At 42.3% G+C, this 22,848-nt stretch overlaps 1 protein-coding gene across 2 annotated transcripts in view; it reads left to right on the top strand.

Moving 5' to 3' along the window:
* The window catches only part of ARFGEF3 (ARFGEF family member 3), a 185,614-nt gene extending 163,101 nt beyond the window's left edge, over nt 1–22,513 (top strand). For both annotated transcript variants that reach the window (XM_054491336.2, XM_054491337.2), the window contains 3 exons: nt 1,543–1,664; nt 12,745–13,963; nt 15,059–22,513. In XM_054491336.2, the coding sequence (XP_054347311.1) occupies nt 1,543–1,664; nt 12,745–13,963; nt 15,059–15,250 (1,533 nt within the window). In that variant the 3' untranslated portion in view covers nt 15,251–22,513. The remainder of the gene's footprint in view (nt 1–1,542; nt 1,665–12,744; nt 13,964–15,058) is intronic.
* Nucleotides 22,514–22,848: the final 335 nt, after the last annotated feature.

Here is a 22,848-nt window from a genome sequence, read left to right on the forward strand (position 1 = left end):
CACTTCTCAAAAGAAGACATACATGCGGCCAACAAACATATGAAAAAAGCTCAACATCACTGCATTAGAGAAATGCAAATCAAAACCACCATGAGATACCATCTCACTCAGAATGGCTATTAGTAAAAAGTCAAAAAACAACAGATGCTGGTGAGGTTGTAGAGAAAAAGTAACGCTTTTATACTGTTGGCGGGAGCATAAATTAGTTTAACCATTGTGGAAGACAGTGTGGTGATTCCTCAAAGACCTGGAGGCAGAAATATCATTTGACCCAGCAATCCCATTACTGGGCATACACCCAAAGGAATATAAATCATTCTCTTATAAAGATACATGCACATGTATGTTCATTGCAGCACTATTTACAATAACAAATACATGGAATCAACCCAAATGCCCATAAATGATAAACTGGATAAAGAAAATGTGGTACATGTGGTACATGGAATACTATGCAGTCATAAAAAGGAATGAGATCATGTCCTTTGCAGGAACATGGATGGAGTTGGAGGCCATTATCCTCAGCAAACTAACGCAGGGACAGAAAACCAAACACTGCATGTTCTCACTTATAAGTGGGAGCTGATTGATGAGATGCATGGACACATGGCAAAGAATAACACAAACTGGGCACCTGTGGGGAATGCGGGGGAAGAGCATCAGCAAGAATAGCTAATGGATGCTAGGCTTAATACCTCGGTGATGGGATGACTTGTGCAGTAAGCCACCATGACAATGTTCACCTATGTAAGAAACCTGTACATCCTGCACATGGACCCCAAACTTAAAACTTGAAAAAGAAAGGAAAACATTTTTCAAATAGCTGGGCATAGTGGTGCACACCTGTGGTCCCAGCTACTCGAGGGTCTAAGGTGGGAGGATCACTCGAGCCTGGGACGTTGAGGCTGCAGTGAGCCATGATCATACCACTGCACTCCAGCCTGGACAACAGAGTGAGACCCTGTCTCAAAAAATATATATATTCTAATATTTCCAGAGGAAAGTTGTGAAAATATTTTAAGTCATGTAAAAGAAAATCATTTGGTTCAGAGATCCAATAAGTGCTCACTATAAGAAAATAGTGACATCTGCCATGCCTAGTAGAGCACTGTGGCTCTATAAGTAACCATCAGTAATCCTGACAGAAGTCCCAACTCCTTTTTCATCCCTGTGTTGAATATGATACCAAAGACTCAAAAATCAGAGATAATCTTTTACAAAGCCCCTCTTTACTTACTTGTAGTTAATATTAAGTGTCAATACCTGCTATTTGGGGTATAATGAATTGTCACATGGTAGAACTAGTAGCATTGCTAGTATTAGTGTCAACGGCTAACCCTGATTATTTACTCCTCTGTTCTAATGCTTTGCATATGTAATACACACATATCAATTAACTCTCTCAACAAACATATCAAATAGGAAACCATTATCATCATTTTATAGATGAGGCTCAACTTGCCCAGGGTCATCCAGCTGATCCCTGACAGGTCAAGCAGAGGACACTGGAGTTCTGAAATGTATCTTTGCACCCCCATACAGGTGTTTATGCTGGACACCCAGTGCTCACCAAAGACACCAAACAACTTTGACCACGCTCAGTCCTGCCAGCTCATTATTGAGCTGCCTCCTGATGAAAAACCAAATGGACACACCAAGAAAAGGTAAGTACCTAAATCTCAACTCATAGGGTGCTTATAAATAAGAATGTTCATTCACTTCCAGTTCTCACACATTGTAATCTGAGCTTTGGTCAGAAATACTGAAAACATTTGTGGAGTCGTTTAGCAAAGGGTTTCATAGCCTTGTAACCAAATTCCCCACATTTCATACATATTAGGTTACCCGGGCTGCCACAGAAAGTAGCACAGACTGGGTGATTCAAACAGCAGAACCATATATCCCACAGTTCTGGTGCCTAGAAGTCAGATATGAAGGTTTCCTCCGAGGTCTATCTCCTTGACCTGTAGATGACTATTTTCTTCCTGTGTCTTAACATGGACTCCCTCTATACAGGTCTATGTCTGAATTTCCTCCTCTTATAGAGACACCAGTCCTATTTAATTAAAACTAACCCTCATCACCTCATTTTGACTTAATTACCTCTTAAAAGACCTCTTCTCCAAATATAGTCACATTCTGAGGTACCGGGGTTAGGACTTCAACATAGGAAGTTGGGGGAACACAGCCCAACCCATAATGTCATACACTTATAATCTTAAAAAAAATAGGCCAGGCATGGTTGTTCACAACTGTAATCCCAGAACCGCAGGAGGATCACTTAAGCTCAGAAGTTTGAGACTAGTCTGAGTAACATAGTGAGAGCCATCTCTACAAAAAAGTAAAACAATAAAAATTTGGCCAAGCATGATGGCGCATGCCTGTAGTCCCAGCTACTCAGGAAGCTGAGGTGGGAGGATCACTTGAGCCCAGGAGGCCAAGGCTGTAGTGGGCCATGATTATGCCACTGCACTCCAGCCTGGGCAACAGAACAAAACCTTGTCTAATTAAAAAAATAAAAAGTAAATTGAGGCATGGTTCTGATTGTTTCAGTGAGAAGTACATAAACCTCCCCAGGAACAATAATGGCTATTGGGAGACAAAAAGGTCTATGCTCTGCCCCAAGAAACTTGCCCATTTTAAACACTATCATCCTCCCTTAAAAATATCATTCCTAGACTTGAGGATGAAGGCAATGACCAACATTTCCCACTTTCAAACTTCTGACACGTTAATAGTAATACTAAGTATTTGAGCGCTGTATGTGAAACACAGTGGATAGGTATTCCCACTCCCATTTCACCCCTGAGAGCACATACAGAGACTTGGGTCCTTTGCCCAAGGACACACAACTGCAAAGAGGTGGACTCAGAATCAAAACTGGCTCTGGGCTGGGCGCAATGGCTCATGCCTGTAATCCGAGCACTTTGGGAGCCAAGGCAGGCGGATCACCTGAGGTCAGGGGTTTGAGACCAGCCTGGCCAACATGATAAAACCTCGCCTCTGCTAAAAATACAAAAATTAGCCAGGCATGATGGCATGCACCTGTAGTCCCAGCTACTCTGGAGGCTGAGGCAGGAGAATCGCTTGAACCCAGGAGGCGGAGGCTGCAGTGAGCTGAGATCACGCCACTGCACTCCAGCCTGGGTGATAGAGCGAAACTGTCTCAGAAAACAAAACAAAACAAAACTGGGTTTGGTTGAACATAAGGCCTCTGCCCTTTCCCATTTCAAGGACAGAGTTGCTGCAGTGGACAGAATGTGTCCCCCCACATTGATGTGGTTACGCCTATCCCCCAATGTGATGTTAGGTGGCTTTCATGCACGTCTGTGTGAAGAGACCAGCAAACAGGCTTTGTGTGATCAATAAGGCTGTTTATTTCACCTGGGTGCAGGTGGGCTGAGTCCGAAAAGAGTCAGCGAAGGGAGATAGGGGTGGGGCCATTTTATAGGATTTGAGTAGGTAAAGGAAAAAGGGGGGTTGTTCTCTGGCAGGCAGGAGTGGGGGTCACAAGGTGCTCAGGCCATTTTCACTTCTTTTGTGGTGGAATGTCATCAGTTAAGGCAGGAACCAGCCATCTGGATGTGTACGTGCAGGTCGCAGGGGATATGATGGCTTAGCTTGGGATCAGAGGCCTGACATTCCTGTCTTCTTATATTAATAAGAAAAATAAAATGAAATAGTGTTAAAGTGTTGGGGTGGTGAAAATTTTGGGGGCTGGTATGGAGAGATAATCGGCGATGTTTCTCAGGGCTGCTTTGAGCAGAATTAGGGGTGGCATGGGAACCTAGAGTAGGAGAGATTAAGCTGAAGGAAGATTTTGTGGTAAGGGGTGATATTGTGGGGTTGTTAGAAGAAACATTTATCTTATAGAATTATTGATGATGGCCTGGATACAATTTTGTATGAATTGAAAGAAGAACAGAATAAGACAAGGAGAAAAACAGGTATTAAAGGACTAAGAATTGGGAGGACCTAGGACATCTAACTAGAGAGTGCCTAAGGAGGTTCAGCATAGCCCTGCCAGCAAAGATTATTTATTTACTTTAAGAGAGAGTTAAGAGTGGTGGTTTGGGGATAGCACCAGGAGACATCAGCTGTGGTGGCTTGGAGAAACTGTGTAAACCGGCAGTATAAACAAGAGCAGGGCATTTATGAGTAGTTGAGAACGGTGAATAGGAGTATGACTAGACAGAAGAAGTAGGGATGACAAGGTTTTTTTTTGTTTTTGTTTTTGTTTTGGCAGGGGGTGGGGGCACTGTCCAAGTTTGTCTAGTGTCTGGAATGAGACGGGCCTAATAAAAAGGAGTGTCTATACAGGAGCTCAAATGGGTTGTACCCTGTAGCATTCCGAGGACAGGCCTGAATTCTGAGGAGGGCAAGTGGTAAAAGTATTGTCCAGTCCTTTTTAAGTTGGTGGCTGAGCTTGGTGAGTTGTGTTTTTAAAAGACCATTAGTTCACTGAATACTAAGAGCCTGAGAAACTGCTTGGGTGATTTGATTAATAAAGGCTGGTCCATTATCAGACTGTATAGAGGTGGGAAGGCCAAACCGAGGAATTATGTCTGACAGAAGGGAAGAAATGACCGTGGTGGCCTTCTCAGACCCTGTGGGAAAGGCCTCTACCCATCCAGTGAAAGTGTCTACCTAGACTAAGAGATATTTTAGTTTTCTGACTCGGGGCATGTGAGTAAAGTCAATTTGCCAGTCCTGGGCAGGGACAAATCCCCGAGCTTGATGTGTAGGAAAGGGAGGGGGCTTGAATAATCTCTGAGGAGTAGGAGAATAGCAGATGGAACACTGAGGAGTTATTTCTTTGAGAATAGATTTCCACGATGGAAAGGAAATCAGAGGTTCTAAGAGGTGGGCTAGTGGCTTATACTATAGCATAGCCTGCCTTTGCTGGTATGTGGCAATTAGGCCTGGTGGAACTGCCATCAATAAACCAAGTGTGATGAGGGTGAGGAACAGGAAAGAAGGAAATATGGGGAAATGGGGTGAATGTCAGGTGGATCACAGAGATATAGTCATGGGGATCAGGTGTGGTATCAGGGATACTGTGGGAGGCCGGATTGAAGTCTGGGCCAGGAACAATGGTAATTGTGGGGGACTCAACAAAGAGTGAGTACAACTGAAGGAGCCGGGGAGCAGAAAGTATATGTGTCAGGTGTGAGGAAGAAAATAGATTTTGGAAGTTATGAGAACTGTAGAGAGTGACTTGAGCATAGTTCGTGATTTTAAGGGTCTCTAAAAGTATTAGGGCGGCAGTGGTGGCCGCACACAGACTTGAGGGCTAGGCAAAACAGTAAAGTCAAATTGTTTGGATAAAAAGCCTACAGGGTGTGGTCCTGGTTCTTGTGTAAGAATTCCGACTGCACAGCCCTGCACTTCGGCTGTGGGTAATGAAAAGGGTTGGGATGAGTCAGGGAGAGCTAGAGCGGGGGCAGTCTCTAAAGCTGTCTTCAAGGAATGGAAAGAGGAGTGGGGAAAGGATTTAGGATCTATGGCGTCAGCTAGGTTTCCTTTTGTGAGTTTATATAATGGTTTTGTTAGGATGGCAAAACCAGGTATCCAAAGTTGAAAGTATCCAACCATGCCTAGGAAGGAAAGGAGTTGTTGTTTTGTAGAAGGTGTTGGGGTTTGAGAGATCAGTTGGACAGGATTGGCAGGGAGAGCACGTGTGTTTTTATGAGAATTATGCCAAGATAGGTAATGGATGAGGAAGAAATTTGGGCTTGACTGAAGTAATGGGGGCTGTCCATGAAGCCTTGCGGCAGTACAGCCCAGGTAATTTGCTGAGCCTGATGGGTTTCAGGGTCAGTCCAAGTGAAAGCAAAGAGAGGCTGGGATGAAGGGTGCAAAGGAATAGCAAAGAAAGCATGTTTGAGATCCAGAACAGAATAATGGGTTGTGGAGGGAGGTATTGAGAATAGGAGAATATATGGGTTTGGCACCATGGGGAGGACAGGCAAAACAAGTTGGTTGATAAGGTGGAGATACTGAACTAACCTGTAAGGCTTGTCTAGTTTTTGGACAGGTAAAATGGGGGAATTGTAAGGAGAGTTTATAGGCTTTAAAAGGCCATGCTGTAACAGGCAAGTGATAACAGGCTTTAATCCTTTTAAAGCGTGCTGTGGGATGCAATATTGGCATTGAGCGGGATAAGGGTGATTAGGTTTTAATGAGATGGTAAGGGGTGCATGATCGGTCGCCAAGGAGGGAATAGAGGTATCTTATACTTGTGGGCTAAGGTGGAGAGATACAAGGGGAGGATGTGAAGGAGGCTTTGAACTGGGGGAAAAAGCAGCAATGTGGTGTGCCTGTAGCCCAGGAATAGTCAGGGAAGCAGATAATTTAATTAAAGTGTCTCGGCCTGATAAGGGAACTGGGCAGGTGGGGATAACTAAAAAGGAGTGCTTAAAAGAGTATTGTCTAAGTTGGCACCAGAGTTGGGGAGTTTTAAGAGGTTTAGAAGCCTGGCTGTCAATACCCACAACAGTTATGGAGGCAAGGGAAACAGGCCCTTAAAAAGAAGGTAATGTGGAGTGGGTAGCCTCCGTATTGACTAAGAAGGGGACGGACTTACCCTCCACTGTGAGAGTTACCTGAAGCTCGGTGTCCGTGATGGTCTAGGGGGCTTCCGAGGCGATCGGGCAGCGTCAAATCTTCAGCCGCTAAGCCGAGCAGATCTGGGAAGGAGTCAGTCAGAGGAGCCTTGGGCTAGAGTTCCAGGGGCTCTGGGAGTGGCTGCCAGGTGAGTTGAAAAGTCCGATTTTCAGTGGGGTCCCACACAGATGGGATACAGCTTAGGAGGAATCCTGGATTGTGGGCATTTCTTGGCCTAGTGGCCAGATTTCCGGCACTTGTAGCAACCTCCTGGGGGAGGAGGTTCTGGCAGCTGCGGTTCAGGCATTTGGAGTTCTTGTGTGCTGGAGATGTGGCTGGGGTTTGTCTCACAGTGGAGGCAAGAAATTGCAACTCAGAAATATGTTGCTACTTGGCTGCCTCTACTCTATTATTGTACACCTTGAAGGTGAGGTTAATTAAGTCCTGTTGTGGGGCTTGAGGGCCGGAATTTAATTTTAGAGCTTTATTTAATGTCGGGAGCAGATGGGTAATAAAATAAAATGTATATTGAGAATAAGACGGCCTTTTGACCTTTTAGGGTCGAGGGTCTAGGGCTGTAAAGCGTCTCAGGGTTGCTGCCAAACAAGCCATGAACTGGGCTGGGTTTTTCATATTTGATGAAAGAGCCTAAACAAACACTAACTGATTTGGGAGAGGTCGGATAAAGAAAAAGGAGCATTAACCTTGACTATGCCTTTAGCTTCAGCCACCTTTTTAAGAGGAAATTGCTGGGCAGGTGGGGGAGGGCTAGTCGCAGAAGGAAACTGTAAGCCCAACCGGGTGTGAGGAGGGGAGGTGATAAAAGCATTATAGGATTGCGGAGTAGAGGCTGAGGAAGAATTGGGACCTGGCTTGGCCTGGTGAGGAGTGGCCTGGGGAGGAGGGGAGAGGTCAGATGGGTCTGTAGAAAAGGAAGATTAGAAAGACTCAGCGACACTTGGGGTTGGGACTGAGAGAACAGGCGGGAGGGAAAGAAGGACAATTTGGGATGAGTCGCATTGGGAACAGAGAGTAGGGAGGGAACAATGTGTAAAAGAATGCCTGGACGTCAGGCATCTCAGACTGTTTGCCTATTTTACAACAAGAATTATTTAGATCTTGTAGGATGGAAAAATTGAAAGTGCCGTTTTCTGGCTATTTGGAACCACTGTCGAGTTTATATTGGGGTCAAGTGGCATTGCAGAAGAAAATAAGGCATTTAGGTTTTAGGTCAGGTGTGAGTTGAAGAGGTTTTAGGTTTTTAAGAACACAGGCTAAGGGAGAAGAAGGAGGAATGGAGGGTGGAAGGTTGCCCATAGTGAAGGAGGCAAGCCCAGAGAAAAGAGTAGAGACACAGAGGGAAGGGGTTTGGGGGTTCTTACTCTCCAGAAAAGTGGGAAAGGGGTCAGGGTGTGGAAATAAGGGGTTGGGGCACAGAGATAAGAGGTCAGGGCATGGAAATAAGGGATCAGGGGGTTCTTGCCCCCTAGAAAAGTGGTACTTGCTGCTAAGGGTGAAGGAGAAGGGGTTGGGGGGTTCTTGCACCCCAGAAAAGCAGAGAAGGGGTAGAGACACGGAGAGAAGGAGTTGGGGGGTTCTTGTCCCCCAGAAAAGTGGTACTTACCACTAAGGGTGAAGAACCAAGGCAGGTGTCCCCGCATGGTCAGACACCTCTGAAACGTGGGTGAATAATTAGAGAGGCGTCCCTGCAATGATTAAACACCAAGGGAAGGCTGCCTTCCCAAGTCCGTGACCAGCACCGGAGTTTTGGGTCCACGGATAAAATGTGTCTCCTTTGTCTCTACCAGAAAATGAAAGGAATTGAAATTAAGAGAAGGGAGAGATTGAAGGGTGGCACCAAGATTGAAAGGAGAAAGTGGTTGAGGGATAGTGAGAGAGGTTGGAGAAGAGAGTAAGAAGAGGCCGCTTACCCGATTTAAAACTGGTGAGATGTTCCTTGGACTGGTGGGTCTGAGGACCCGAGGTCGTAGGTAGATCTTTTTCATGGAGCAAAGAGCAGGAGGACAGGGGATTGATCTCCCAAGGGAGGTCCCCCGAGCCGAGTCATGGCACCAAATTTCATGCGTGTCCGTGTGAAGAGACCAGCAAACAGGCTTTGTGTGAGCAACAAGGCTGTTTATTTCACCTGGGTACAGGCGGGCTGAGTCAGAAAAGAGAGTCAGCGAAGGGAGATAGGGGTGGGGCCGTTTTATAGGATTTGGGTAGGTAAAGGAAAAAGGGGGGTTGTTCTCTGGCAGGCAGGAGTGGGGGTCACAAGGTGCTCAGTAGGCGAGCTTTTGAGCCAGGATGAGCCAGGAGAAGGAATTTCACAAGACAATGTCATCAGTTAAGGCAGGAACAGGCCATTTTCACTTCTTTTGTGGTGGAATGTCATCAGTTAAGGCAGGAACCGGCCATCTGGATGTGTACGTGCGGGTCACAGGGGACATGATGGCTTAGCTTGGGCTCAGAGGCCTGACAGTGGTACCTTCGGGAGGAAATTCGGTCATGAGGGTGGAGCCCTCATGAATGGGAATCATGCCCTTAAGAGACAGCTCCCTTGCCCTCTTTCTGCCATGTGAGGATACATGGAGAAGATGGTCATCTGTATTCTGGAAGAGGGCCTTCACCAGGTCTGATCTCAGACATCCAACCTCTAGAACTATAGGAATCCAATTTCTGTTGTTTGTAAGCCACCCAGTCTATGGTATTTGTTAACAGCAGCCCAAACAAAGATAATTGGTATCGTTTCATAACCTTTGGGTGATTTGTCCAAAGTTAGCTGGGCCAGGCGGGTGGCTCATGCCTGTAATCCCAGCTACTCAGGAGGCTGAGGCAGGAGAATCGCTTGAACCCAGGAGGCAGAGGTTGCAGTGAGCTGAGATCACGCCACTGCACTCCAGCCTGGATGGCAGAGCAAGACTTCATCTCAAAAAACCAATAAACAAAAAGGTTGCCAGGTTAGCAGGTCAGTTTGATTAATATAACAATCATTTGGGTGAAATTTCTAGGTAATAATTTTTTGGGTCAATTATTGGTACATACCAAAAAAATGTGGAATGTTCAAAAGTTATGAAGCATGAATAAAAAATAAATGTGAACCTGTCACCCAACTTCAGGAATAGAACTCTACCAATTCTAGCCCATTTCCCTCAACCACCAGTCACTAATTTTTAAGCGTTGGTCATTTTTAATCTATTTTATATACCAAAGATTGTGCAATCCTTTGTCATCTTTAAGCACTGATTTACTTCAGAATTTCAGTTCTTTTCTTCCTTTTTTCCTATTTCTAATTCACATTCAGCCAATTATTCTTGCTGAAATATTTTTGATGTAAAAGTAGGAAAAAGGAATAATAGTCTGCATTCAAATTATAAATAAAACATGGAATAGCCTAATGTCCTTATGTTATTGGTTTTAAAAGGTTACAGTTTAAAAATATAGCAGCATGGCTCATAAATTTACTTAGCACTTTTAATAGGCAATTAAATTAATAAGCATATTAAATTCTTTCACCAATCCCACTGCCCACTGAGCCAAAGACATTCCTTAACATTCTTTATGAGCTCTCAGCCAACATTTGTATGCTTTGCATTCTAAGATTTGACTGTTATTTGCAGGGGCAATTCTTAGTTTAGCATAGGATGTAGTGGAAGATGAGTTAGACCTGTGGAAAATTATATGCTAGCCAGGTGCATCCTTTAGATGTAATCCTAAAACCAGATTACAGCATTTAAATAGAGAAACCTGGGTTGGTTTGTTTTAATAGCCTTGACATTGATAGCCCCAAGCTTTACTCAATCCACATAGTCTTAATTAGCACTTTAAGATCTATATTAGCATGTTTTAAGTCAACCACTTGTTATGAAATTAACTCTCAATTATCCAGTCTGGAGGCTGGCTTTCCTTTGCCCTTAAGCAGCAGGAGGATGGCAGACTTCTTAAAGGTGCACTGAGAAAAAGCTTGAAACCCTTGGGTATGCTGAATTAGAAAGTTATTTGTTGGTTTGTTTGAGACCTGTGTCTCCTGTCAGCGTAGATGATTAAGAATTGCATATCTATAAAATTGTTTCACTTCTCTTTCTGAAACTTTGATCTTTTCAGTATTATTTCCCTCCCATTCTGTTTTCTTGTCACTGCATCCTTTAACCCAAACCTAAGGTAGAGGGAATTTGCTGTCCTTTTTTACATGCATAGTTAACAGCTTTATCTCTCAGAGCATCCAAAAAATGATCTCGGTGGATGAAGATATTCCACAATGCAGACATGGCTTTGCATTGGCCTGACTTTAGGTGTTGGCTGGAAAATGGCTTTCCATTTCTCAGGGAAGGTAATAAAAAACAGCGTTGTGAGCGAAGGGTTTCATGCCTTCACCAGACTGATTAAACTCACCCCTCTGGTGGTGCTTCCTGCCAAGGATCCAGGATCCTAGGGGAGTGGGGTTCAAACGTCAGAGCCATTTCTCAGGGGGAGCATTTCCTTCAGGCAGCCTGCACCCAGAGCCAGCCTGCTTTCTTTCTTCCACTTGGAGACTTACTGAATGCTACTCTCACCATTTTCCTGGTTACTGGAGACAAGAAGATGAATAAGGTAGTATCCTGTCCCTTGAGGATGTTATAGCTCTCGGGGGACAGACTTGTTTGATCAGTAAAAAATTTTCCTTTTTAGTACACATCCTGTGGTAGCTTTTGGACCAAGTTGTTATAAGCTTTTGGAGTCCTCTTTTTCAGAAGAGTGTGTATCCAGGTTTACTGGTAGCTTAAGTAGGAGCTGGGGCTGGGGAAATGGAGAGTTGTTTAATGGGTACAAAGTTCCTGTTAAAAATTATGAGAAAGTTTTAGCAATAGATAGCAGTGATGGTTACACAACATTATGAATATACTTAATATCACTGAATTGTGTACATCAAAAAGTTAAAGTAGTAACTTTTATGTATATTTTACCACAAAAAAAGTTAAAGCGATTTATTTTAAAATGTTACTGTTTTTGAATGACAGTCCTTTGTTACTCATTTCATCTTGAGAGTAATGTGTTTTCCCTCAGTGAGGACTACACAAAGGGCAAAGTTAACATTGAGATTTATGCAGGATTTGTCATTTTCTGTTAGAAAAGCACTTTTCCTACTTACACAAATTTTTACATTCAAAGTCATAGACATAAAGCAAAATGTTATTAACATAATGGCTAGAACTTTGAAATTAATAACGGTTGTCATAATTTTATAATTATCCAGTTTGGGGCATTAATTGGCCATATAATGACCTCAACTATTTTCATAAAATTCTAAGAGCAGTGAAAAGAAATGAAACTGTAAACCAAAACCACATTGAACCACACTGGCAAATTTAAAAGTCTGGCAAACATAGTACAGGTTGAGCATCGCTAACCCCAACTTTTTGAGCGCCAACAGGACACCACAAATGGAAAATTCCACATCTGACCTCATGTGATGGGTCATAGGAAAACCCAAAATATATTCTGTGTCCCCAAGGGCAAAAAGACCTCCCAGCCCCTTCAATTGTGATATCTTTTGATGTCACAGTTGACTTTCTGATATCTGTGATATCTTGATAACTGTTAATTTGGCATCATAACTTATATTCTATAGCTTCGGGAATTTTTTTTTTTTGAGACGGAGTCTTGCTCTGTTGCCCAGGCTGGAGTGCAGTGGCGCGATCTCGGCTCACTGCAAGCTCCACCTCCCGGGTTCACGCCATTCTCCTGCCTCAGCCTCCCTGGTAGCTGGGACTACAAGTGCCCGCTACCACGCCCGGCTAATTTTTTTTATTTTTAGTAGGGACGGGGTTTCACCATGTTAGCCAGGATGGTCTTGATCTCCTGACCTCATGATCTGCCCGCCTCGGTCTTCCAAAGTGCTGGCATTACAGGCTTGAGCCACCGCGCTTGGCCCAGCTTCGGGAATTTTTTAAAGTGTCAAGAATTCCACTAGTTGTGATTAAAATGGTTATCACATAATACCCAAAAAGTATGCCTTCTTTCACGGAAGACATTTGGGTAGAGGTAGTTTAGTTTGTAAATTTGCATATATCATTCTGAAATGAGTAACGTCTATATTGCTTTGAAATACCTGATATAGGGCAGAAAACCATTAATCGATCCCTCTCTTTTCACTTGAAGCGTGTCTTTCAGGGAAATTGTGGTGAGCCTGCTGTCTCATCAGGTGTTACTCCAGAACTTATATGACATCTTGTTAGAAGAGTTTGTCAAAGGCCCCTCTCCTGGAGAGGAAAAGACGATCCAAGTGCCAGAAGCCAAGCTGGCTGGCTTCCTCAGATACATCTCCATGCAGAACTTGGCAGTCATATTCGACCTGCTGCTGGACTCTTATAGGACTGCCAGGGAGTTTGACACCAGCCCCGGGCTGAAGTGCCTGCTGAAGAAAGTGTCTGGCATCGGGGGCGCCGCCAACCTCTACCGCCAGTCTGCGATGAGCTTTAACATTTATTTCCATGCCCTGGTGTGTGCTGTTCTCACCACTCAAGAAACCATCACGGCCGAGCAAGTGAAGAAGGTCCTTTTTGAGGACGACGAGAGAAGCACAGATTCTTCCCAGCAGTGTTCATCTGAGGATGAAGACATCTTTGAGGAAACGGCCCAGGTCAGCCCCCCGAGAGGCAAGGAGAAGAGACAGTGGCGGGCACGGATGCCCTTGCTCAGCGTCCAGCCTGTCAGCAACGCAGACTGGGTGTGGCTGGTCAAGAGGCTGCACAAGCTGTGCATGGAACTGTGCAACAACTATATCCAGATGCACTTGGACCTGGAGAACTGTTTGGAGGAGCCTCCCATCTTCAAGGGCGACCCGTTCTTCGTCCTGCCCTCCTTCCAGTCCGAGTCATCCACCCCATCCACCGGGGGCTTCTCTGGGAAAGAAACCCCTTCTGAGGACGACAGAAGCCAGTCCCGGGAGCACACGGGCGAGTCCCTGAGCCTGAAGGCCGGTGGTGGGGACCTGCTGCTGCCCCCCAGCCCCAAAGTGGAGAAGAAGGATCCCAGCCGGAAGAAGGAGTGGTGGGAGAATGCAGGAAACAAAATCTACACCATGGCGGCCGACAAGACCATTTCAAAGTTGATGACCGAATACAAAAAGAGGAAACAGCAGCACAACCTGTCCGCGTTCCCCAAAGAGGTCAAAGTCGAGAAGAAAGGAGAGCCACTGGGTCCTAGGGGCCAGGACTCCCCGCTGCTTCAGCGTCCCCAGCACTTGATGGACCAAGGGCAAATGCGGCATTCCTTCAGCGCAGGCCCCGAGCTGCTGCGCCAGGACAAGAGGCCCCGCTCAGGCTCCACCGGGAGCTCCCTTAGTGTCTCGGTGAGAGACGCAGAAGCACAGATCCAGGTACGTCCCTGCGGCCAGAGCAGGTGGGTGGGAGGCTGGGTTTCCAGTACTGGATGGGCCCCCCTTGCAGAGCGGGCATACACAGGCTAAGATTTATAGAAACAGGTAGGGGATATGAACCGATTTCCCTCCAAAGTCAGAGGACTGCCTGAACCTAAGTGCAGGATCTCCCAGTATCAGTATGTCATTATGAAGCTGGAATTTTACTCTCAGGTAATTTCAGGAACTATTTTTCTCCATAGTAATGTATATTATTGAGAATTAGGAACTTACCTGTATAAATAAGGTGAGGCTAAAGCTTATAAAATGTAAGCTTTTTCAAGCTTTTTCAGTCTGGACAACAGGGCAAAACCCATCTCTACAAAAAAAAAAAAAATTAGCTGGGAGAGGTGGCACATGCCTGTAATCCTAGCTACTTGGGAGGCTGAGCAAGGAGGATTGCATGATCCCAGGAGGCAGAGGTTGCAGTGAGCTGAGATGGTGCCATTGCACTCCAGCTTGGACGACATAGAGAGACCCTGTCTTTAAAAACAAGTAAGCTTTGACTAGCATTGAGTTCTTAGTGTGTCATTCGAAAATGGCCCTGAAGAAATTCTGTAGTTATGAAGCATTATATAAAATAAAAAAGCAAAGTAAGTATTGTGTGGTTATGCCAATGAATTTTTTTCAAATTGTTTTCATCTCAAGTTTTTCTAGTCCATCCTGTGCACATAAAGAGGCTTTGAGTGTAATTCTATGGGTGCATCAGAAAATGAGTTTGAGATGAAAGGCCTGTGGAGAGCTCATTGTGAGAAGGAAAGGGAGGTTTTTTGTTGTTGTTGTTGTATTTTTTAAATCTAAGGAATAAGAGTTTAGTAGTTTGTGACAGCTGAAAATAAGGCAAGTCTCTGCCCATCTTTATGTATGTGAAGTTACGACGTAGGCATAATAAATTAATATGCCTACAATTTATTATAGGCATATTAAATGAGTGAAAACTAATTTATTGCAACTAAAGCCTGGAAAAAACCATTTCCACATTGGCAGGGCCACTCTCAAGTGTTCAAATAAAACCAGGGGGGAAAGCCACTAATTTTCTTAAATCTTTTCTCTTAGGCATGGACCAACATGGTGCTAACAGTTCTCAATCAGATTCAGATTCTCCCAGACCAGACCTTCACGGCCCTCCAGCCCGCAGTGTTCCCGTGCATCAGTCAGCTGACCTGTCACGTGACCGACATCAGAGTTCGCCAGGCTGTGAGGGAGTGGCTGGGCAGGGTGGGCCGTGTCTATGACATCATTGTGTAGCCGACTCCTGTTCTACTCGCCCACCAAATAACAGTAGTGAGGGTTAGAGTCTGCCTGCCAATCCAACTGTTGCATTTTCCCCACTGCTAGCCCCACTTAAACTACTGTCTCAGAGAACAACGTTTCCTAATGTAAAAAGCCTTTCCAACCACTGATCAGCATTGGGGCCATACTAAGGTTTGTATCTAGATGACACAAACGATATTCTGATTTTGCACATTATTACAGAAGAATCTATAATCCTTGATATGTTTCTAACTCTTGAAGTATATTTCCCAGTGCTTTTGCTTACAGTGTTGTCCCCAAATGGGTCATTTTCAAGGATTACTCATTTGAAAACACTATATTGATCCATTTGATCCATCATTTTAAAAATAAATACAATTCCTAAGGCAATATCTGCTGGTAAGTCAAGCTAATATGTAAACACTCAGACATCTAGTACCAGGGATTATTAATTGGAGGAAGATTTATGGTTATGGTTCTGGCTGGGAAGAAGAGAACTATAAAAACATATTCTTGGGTGTCATAATCAAGAAAGAGGTGACTTCTGTTGTAAAATAATCCAGAACACTTCAAAATTATTCCTAAATCATTAAGATTTTCAGGTATTCACCAGTTTCCCCGTATAAGGTACTGTTGTACCTTTATTTCTGTATTTCTGAAAGAAGAAAGTTCTTTCCTAGAAGGGTTTGAAGTCTGTGGCTTATCAGCCTGTGACACAGAGTACCCAGTGAAAGTGGCTGATACATAGATTAGATTGTCAAGAGACATGGCTGTTCTTGTGGTGTTTGTTTCCGTCCCCAAGGCAAACAAGGAAAGGAAAGAAAAAAAGGTGCCTTAGTCCTTTGTTGCACTTCCATTTCTATGCCCCACAATTATCTGAACATAAGGTATAGCATTTGGTTTTTAAGAAAACAAAACATTAAAACGCAACTCATTTTATATCAACACACTTGGAGGAAAGGGACTCAGGGAAGGGAGCAGGGAGTGTGGGGTGGGGATGGATTATGATGAAATCATTTTCAATCTTAAAATATAACACAACAATCTTGCAAAATTATAGTGTCAGTTACACAAGCTCTAGTCTCAAAATTAAAGTAATGGAGAAAGACACTGAAATTTAGAAAATTTTGTCTATTTAAAATATTTCTCCTACCTACCAAGTAAAGTTACCCTATGTTTGATGTCTTTTCATTCAGACCAATATTGCAGGTGGATATTTCTAAGTATTACTAGAAAATACGTTTGAAAGCTTTATCTTATTATTTACAGTATTTTTATATTTATTTCTTACATTATCCTAATGATTGAAAACTCCTCAATCAAGCTTACTTACTACACATTCTACAGAGCAGAGTTATTTAAGGCATACATTATAATCTCTCAGCCCCATTCATAATGAATAAGTCACCCTTTAAATATAAGACATAAATTCTACAGTATTGAAATAAGGATTTAAAGGGGTATTTGTAAACTTTGCCCTCCTTGAGAAATATGGAACTAACTTAGAGGTTAAGAGGAAGGCAGTGTTCTGACTTCTTTAGGTGATCTGAAAAAAAGGCCCTTATCATTCAGTGTGCCATCTAGCGATCACCGCAGAATCCATTTTTTTTTCCCAGTTCCACAAAACACTCTGTTTGCCTTCAGTTTTTACTCACTAGACAATAATTCAAGTTTAGAAACAGTTAATCGGCTATTTGATCTTAAAAGGCAATGAATTGTTGGGATATCAATGAACTATATTGTATACTTTTGAATTTTTACATTTTATAAATGGAATTGAAAGTTGGATAACTGCTTTTTTTTAATTTTCCAACAGAAGTAACACCACAGTTACTTTGTTTCTTTTTATAGCTTATCTGAGGTTCAGTTCTTCTTTGTGAACCTGTGAGTACTCCACAGTTTACTGGGGGAAAAGGCTTCAGTAAAGCAGTGGCTAGAATTACAGTATTTATACATAGCAACTTTTCATATAGTAGAAAAATTCAAAGGAAGCTGTCTCAATTTGAGAATACCAGCTGGGCACGGTGGCTCATGCCTGTAATCCCAGCACTTTGGGAAGCCAAGATGGGTGGATAACCTGCGGTCCGGAGTTTGAGACCAGCCTGGACAACATGGTGAAACCTCGTCTCTACTAAAAATACAAAAATTAGCCAGGTGTGGTAATATGCACCTGTAATCCCAGCTTACTTAGGAAGCTGAGACAGGAGAATCGCTCGAACCCAGGAGGCGGATGTTGCAGTGAGCCAAGATTGCACCATTGCACTCCAGACTGGGTGACAAGAGTGAAACTCCATCTAAAAAAAAAAAAAAAAAAATGTAAGTGAATACTGTGTCCCAAAGTATGTTAGTTGTTTGGAAATCAGCATTCTCCCCAGTGCTCTATTATGGGATCCAAAATTCTTGAACATAAGTTTACCCTGTACTGTGTCCGAACACTGTTCTAGTTCTAGCCTGATTATGGGTCCCAAGAATAAAAGGATGAGAAGGTGTACAGAGCTCTTGACCTACAATTTTTTAAGAGTGTTTTGGTACCTTCCCATTGTCTTCTCTGTAACTCAATCCTAACATACTCTGCACTCAAGTTACTGGACATCCACACTGACATCAGATTTCAACCAGAACCATCACTGAGTGACAGCAGTACTTCTCAGAGGTATTTGCAGCTTGATGCAAAGTAGTCTCTAATGAGTAGGCCTTCAGGTGATTCTTCCCAGCAGGTGGAGAAGAAAGGGAGGAGATGAAGAACACTGAGAGGGGAGTGGCACCTTCCCAGGCTGCCCAGCTCGGTCTCTTGCCCTGTTCCTGTGACTCAGCTGCCCACTCCCCCAACTTTGTTTCACTCCCTCCCAGTCTCTGAAAGTGTCAGGTGTTTCTCTCCTCACAGTCTCTTGCAGCAACAGTAAGACAAAATTCAAGGCAGCCTTTTAAAGTTATTAGCATGTATTTACAGACCTAAGCAGAATGAGAGTTTATACATTGATTTAGTTGCCTGTATTTATAGCCAAAAGTATATTACTTTAAAGTTGAGATCATTCTCTTCTTTTCCTAAATTTTGGTAAAGTGTGCTTCATGAAACAAACATCTGGAAAACTCCAAATATAAGAGACCCTGGACTGATGATGGCCCATCCAAGTATATGGAGGGACAGAGTTCTCTCTGTCATTAATGAGGACATCAGTTTTCACAATTGAACCTCATGCACTGTCCATAGCATCTCACCTAGCTCTTGTATCTCCTGATCTGCTTTTAAAAATAGTTACGCTGCCTTTTTACACCATCTTCTCTCTCTCCCCTTATGGTAATTTTCCAGCCTTCCCCATAGATATAAAACTAGAACACCTTTATGATTTGGGGTCTATTTAATGACTGACCAGTAAGAACCCAGGCAGATGCTAACATACTTAACAGCTCGCATTAATATACTTTAAATCAGGCGTGGTGGCTCATTCCTGTAATCTCAGCACTTTGGGAGGCTAAGGCGGGTGGATCTCTTGAGGTTAGGAGTTCAAGACCAACCTGGCCAACGTGGTGAAACCCCGTCTCTATTAAAAATACAAAATTAGCCGGGCATGGTGGCAGCTGCCTGTAATCCCAGCTACTCGGGAGGCTGAGGCAGGAGAATTGTTTGAACTTGGGAGGTGGGGATTGCAGTCAGCCAAGATTGTACTCCAGCATGGGTGACAAAGTGAGACTTTGTCTCAAGTAAATAAAAATAAAATTTTTAAATCAAACATGACAAAAATGTTAATATAATTCAAAAGTACCTTGAAATTGAAACATATTTGTACAATGATCATTAGGCTTTTTGTCCTTGATGTTTTAAAATAAGACTTATACAGAGTTAGTTGAGTCAAGTAGCCTTCGCTGTGAGAAGGTAATGCAGTTATATAATAGATACCCTTGACTTTGCCAGATTCATCACAATACTGCTTATACAGGAAAGTTTTCTAAGAAAGGAAAATCCATTCGTATCAGTCCCATCAAGCTAAACAGAATGAAGACCTTTGATAGTAATAGCAAGCAGTTACAAATAGCAGGGAGGAGGCGAGTGGTGAATGTCACTGTGATTGCAAACTCTTACCTGTATTATCACGCGTAGTCCTCATAACAACCTTGTGAGACAAGTATTGTGTTCCTCATTTTTTCAGAGGAGAACACAGACCCAGAAAGGTTAAGAAATTTGCCCAAGATAACAAGTAAAAGGCAAAGTTGGTTGCAAAAGAGGAGTTTCTGAATTCAAGGGCCATACTCTCTCTGACAACATGCTCTAAGTCCATAGAGTAAGCACTGTAGTATGAAAAAATGTTTCAAGGAATGAGGCCATGAAAATGAGACTATTTGACATCTCAGATCTGTCTGGGATGTTATGGAGGTTTTAAAAAAAAAAGTTGAAAAAAGAAAATGAATCATGTTTATACATAAAAAAATCACATGTAACACATTTCAAGTGTTTGAACATAAAACCAAAATCTAAACTTTAATCTTCAAGCAGACATTCAGTATTACTTTAGAAAACTCACTGAATTAGGTGGAAATGATGGAATAATACTATTCATGGCCAGCTATTAACACAGAAGAACATGGCAGCATGTGTCTGGAACAGCATGCACAATTTGTAAACCTTTTTCAAATATCATTTAATCAACTCAGAATAAAGTGCCCTGTAGCCAACAGTGCCTCTTTACTTGCTTCTCTGGGAAATACATGGTACTAAATTAGTAGCACAAAGTTTGGGAATATGCAAAATAATGGATAACCATTTTACAAAATGTACATTCTCTGAAGAGGAAGCAGCTGGTTGGACAGGATTTCTTGAAGAGCCAGGTGCTAAGGGCATCAGGTCGACATCCATAGTAACCATGTGCCATAACATCTACACATTTCCACTTGTTTTACAGACAAGGAAACAGGCAGAAGGAAAATCCAGAGTCTTGCAGTAAGCAGATGACAAAACTTCAGTATGCTTGGGCACCACTTAGGTGACCCCAGGGAGATTTAGTGTGGCCTTAGGAAAGCAAAAGAGCACTTTTTATTGAAAATATGAGCTTGTCACTGGGAAAGATTTGTAAAATTGATCAAGAACTTGATTTATAATTATGCCTCAAAAAAAAATGTTCTCATTTAGTAGTGGAGCAATCTAGAAAACATACCTTTTTTTGTTTGGAAGATCCTCTTTCTCTGGCTGTATTGTAGTGTTTGCTATTTGTTGTGGAAATAACTAATAACTTAAGATTTTGGAACAGAACACCCTTTAGATTTCCAAAACACAATTCTTATTTCAGGGAAGACAGACCAAAAATATCTCCTGAGATCATCGGTTTCTTTATAAATTGTGGTACCACTCCATCGTTGAAGAGAAACCACTACCACACCACTAGCACCATACAGAACCTTTTCTCTGTATCTTTGTACAATACTACAAAGGGGTACCAGGGAGGAGAGGGTGGCTGACCACTTTAGTGACAAAACGGCACTCCACTGCTGGTGAATCCCATCTAATTATGGTCCTTCCACCCTTTTCAACCACCAAGAACTTGTTTGTACTGTTAATTCCTATCCTGAAGGTTTAACCAGTGGTTGTCTAGTATCTTTTGTCTTTAGAACAGTGGTTCTCAAACTTTAGTACACATCAGCATCACCTGGAGGGCCTTTTTTTAAAATAAGACACAGATTGCTGGGCTCATGGTCAGAGTTCCCAGTTAAGTAAATCAGGAAATTTGCATTTCTAACAAGTTTATAGGCGAGGCCAATACTGCTGTTTTGGGAACTATGCTTTGAGAACCACTGCCTTGAAAAAATTTCCAACTACTACCTTTAAGATTAGCCTGACTTATCAAACGCTAGAGAAAAACTGAATCTACCCTTGGGCAGATGACTTGGGATTGGATTCTATACAGCAGTCTTGCTCAATCTTCCCAGTTTCCAGTTTTATTATACCAACAATTGGTTTTTACAAGCTAGAAGACAATGAATGTATAAGTTCTATGGAACAGTGAGATAAATCTAAGCTTCTTGTCTTTGTATTTAGAAACATTGATTCTATGGATGATCATTTGTATCATGTTGACCCTTTGCCTTGTACTGAAGGTGATTTTAAATTTAAGTATGTAGTGTTTGAATTTCTTCCATCCTTATGGTTTTAATGAGATGTTTCCATGTCAGCTCCTTTACAGCCTTGGCTCCTGGCTTACAGATTTTTGAACAGTTGTGTGCTTGCCAGTTGTTTTACATCTTTCATTGGCCACCAAAATATTAGCCGTTTGAGATGAGATGAGACTACTTATTGTACCTTCATCTTTCATTTAACTGTCTGGCGTAAATTAACATTTTAATTTCATATATATCTGTTAAGAGTCTACCCAAAGGCTTCACGGAAATTTGCAAAATGAACCAATTCCCTTTTAAGCAGTAGGTGTGTCTGTTTTGACTTTTCAGTAAATGTGTTTGTGCACTTATCAACATGGTGGAGATCATATTCATTATTTCATCTTCCAAATAATGGGAAAAATATAAAAGTGAATCAGTGTGCTTTGGGAATTCAGTGAAATCATGTTAACTCATATAGAGGGGGCCTTAGTTTATCTCGTTTATTTAATTAATTAGCTTTGGAAATTCTTTTACCATTAAAAAAAATTAAGGACCATACAGAGAATGATTTAAGAAAAAAAAATTCACTTAAAAATCACCTATTTATAAACTGTATTAATTACACATAATGCTTATTGATTCAATGAGGTTTCTCTAAAGACTTCTGCTTAATAAATATGCTGACTTCATTTAAATTAATTTAGACTATTGTAGGAATGGAAGGAAATGATTATATTTACTAGAATTAGTGAGATCAGAAAGCATATGAGAATGTTAATGATATCAAGGAGACAATCTACAGAGTTTTTGCCTCTGTGGATGGAAATAATTGAAGAGTTTTTTTTTTTTTTACTTTAGTTTCCCATAATTTTTGGGAATTATATATGCATTTAGTTCTTTTAGTAACACTGATTTTAAAATTAAATTCCAAAAGTCAATCTCTAAGAGTAATTTATTTTTGTTTTACCAACCAGTGCCAAAAAGGAGAGGAGGGAATCCAAAAGCCAATCTTTTGAACCAATATGTAAAAGATTATGTTTTCTCTTAAAGTTAGGGAGGCTCAGGCCCTAACACTGCCAGCCCCAGTGAGCATCCCTGGCTACCTCGGGATTATGTGCAAGCTGCTTTGTCCTACATTTCTTTCATCTGGTTCTTATTGGGAGTGCTTCTCTCTAATAAAAATTGATTTCCCACAAAATAGGCAAAGCTGAACAAAGATGAATGCTTTTGATAAGTTGAGTTTCACTTCAGTTGAAACAGTGTGATAGAATATCCAGGTGTGGCATGATGGGGCAGGAGGAGGTGCCTAGAGGGAAAGGTTATTTTTGTTTCTTAGTTTGTGGTGTGGGGATGGGACAGATAAGAATAAGATGTTTATTGCCCTAATCATGCTAAGAGACTATTACTCAAGATGCTTTTCCCGCTTTTCTAAGAGGAATAAACTTAGACAAATTACATTATAAACAGTTCCCCTAGTACTATCTCCCACTCTAGATAAAGCCAGT

This window comes from Pongo pygmaeus, chromosome 5, assembly GCF_028885625.2.
Source record: "Pongo pygmaeus isolate AG05252 chromosome 5, NHGRI_mPonPyg2-v2.0_pri, whole genome shotgun sequence".
Lineage (NCBI taxonomy): Eukaryota > Metazoa > Chordata > Mammalia > Primates > Hominidae > Pongo > Pongo pygmaeus.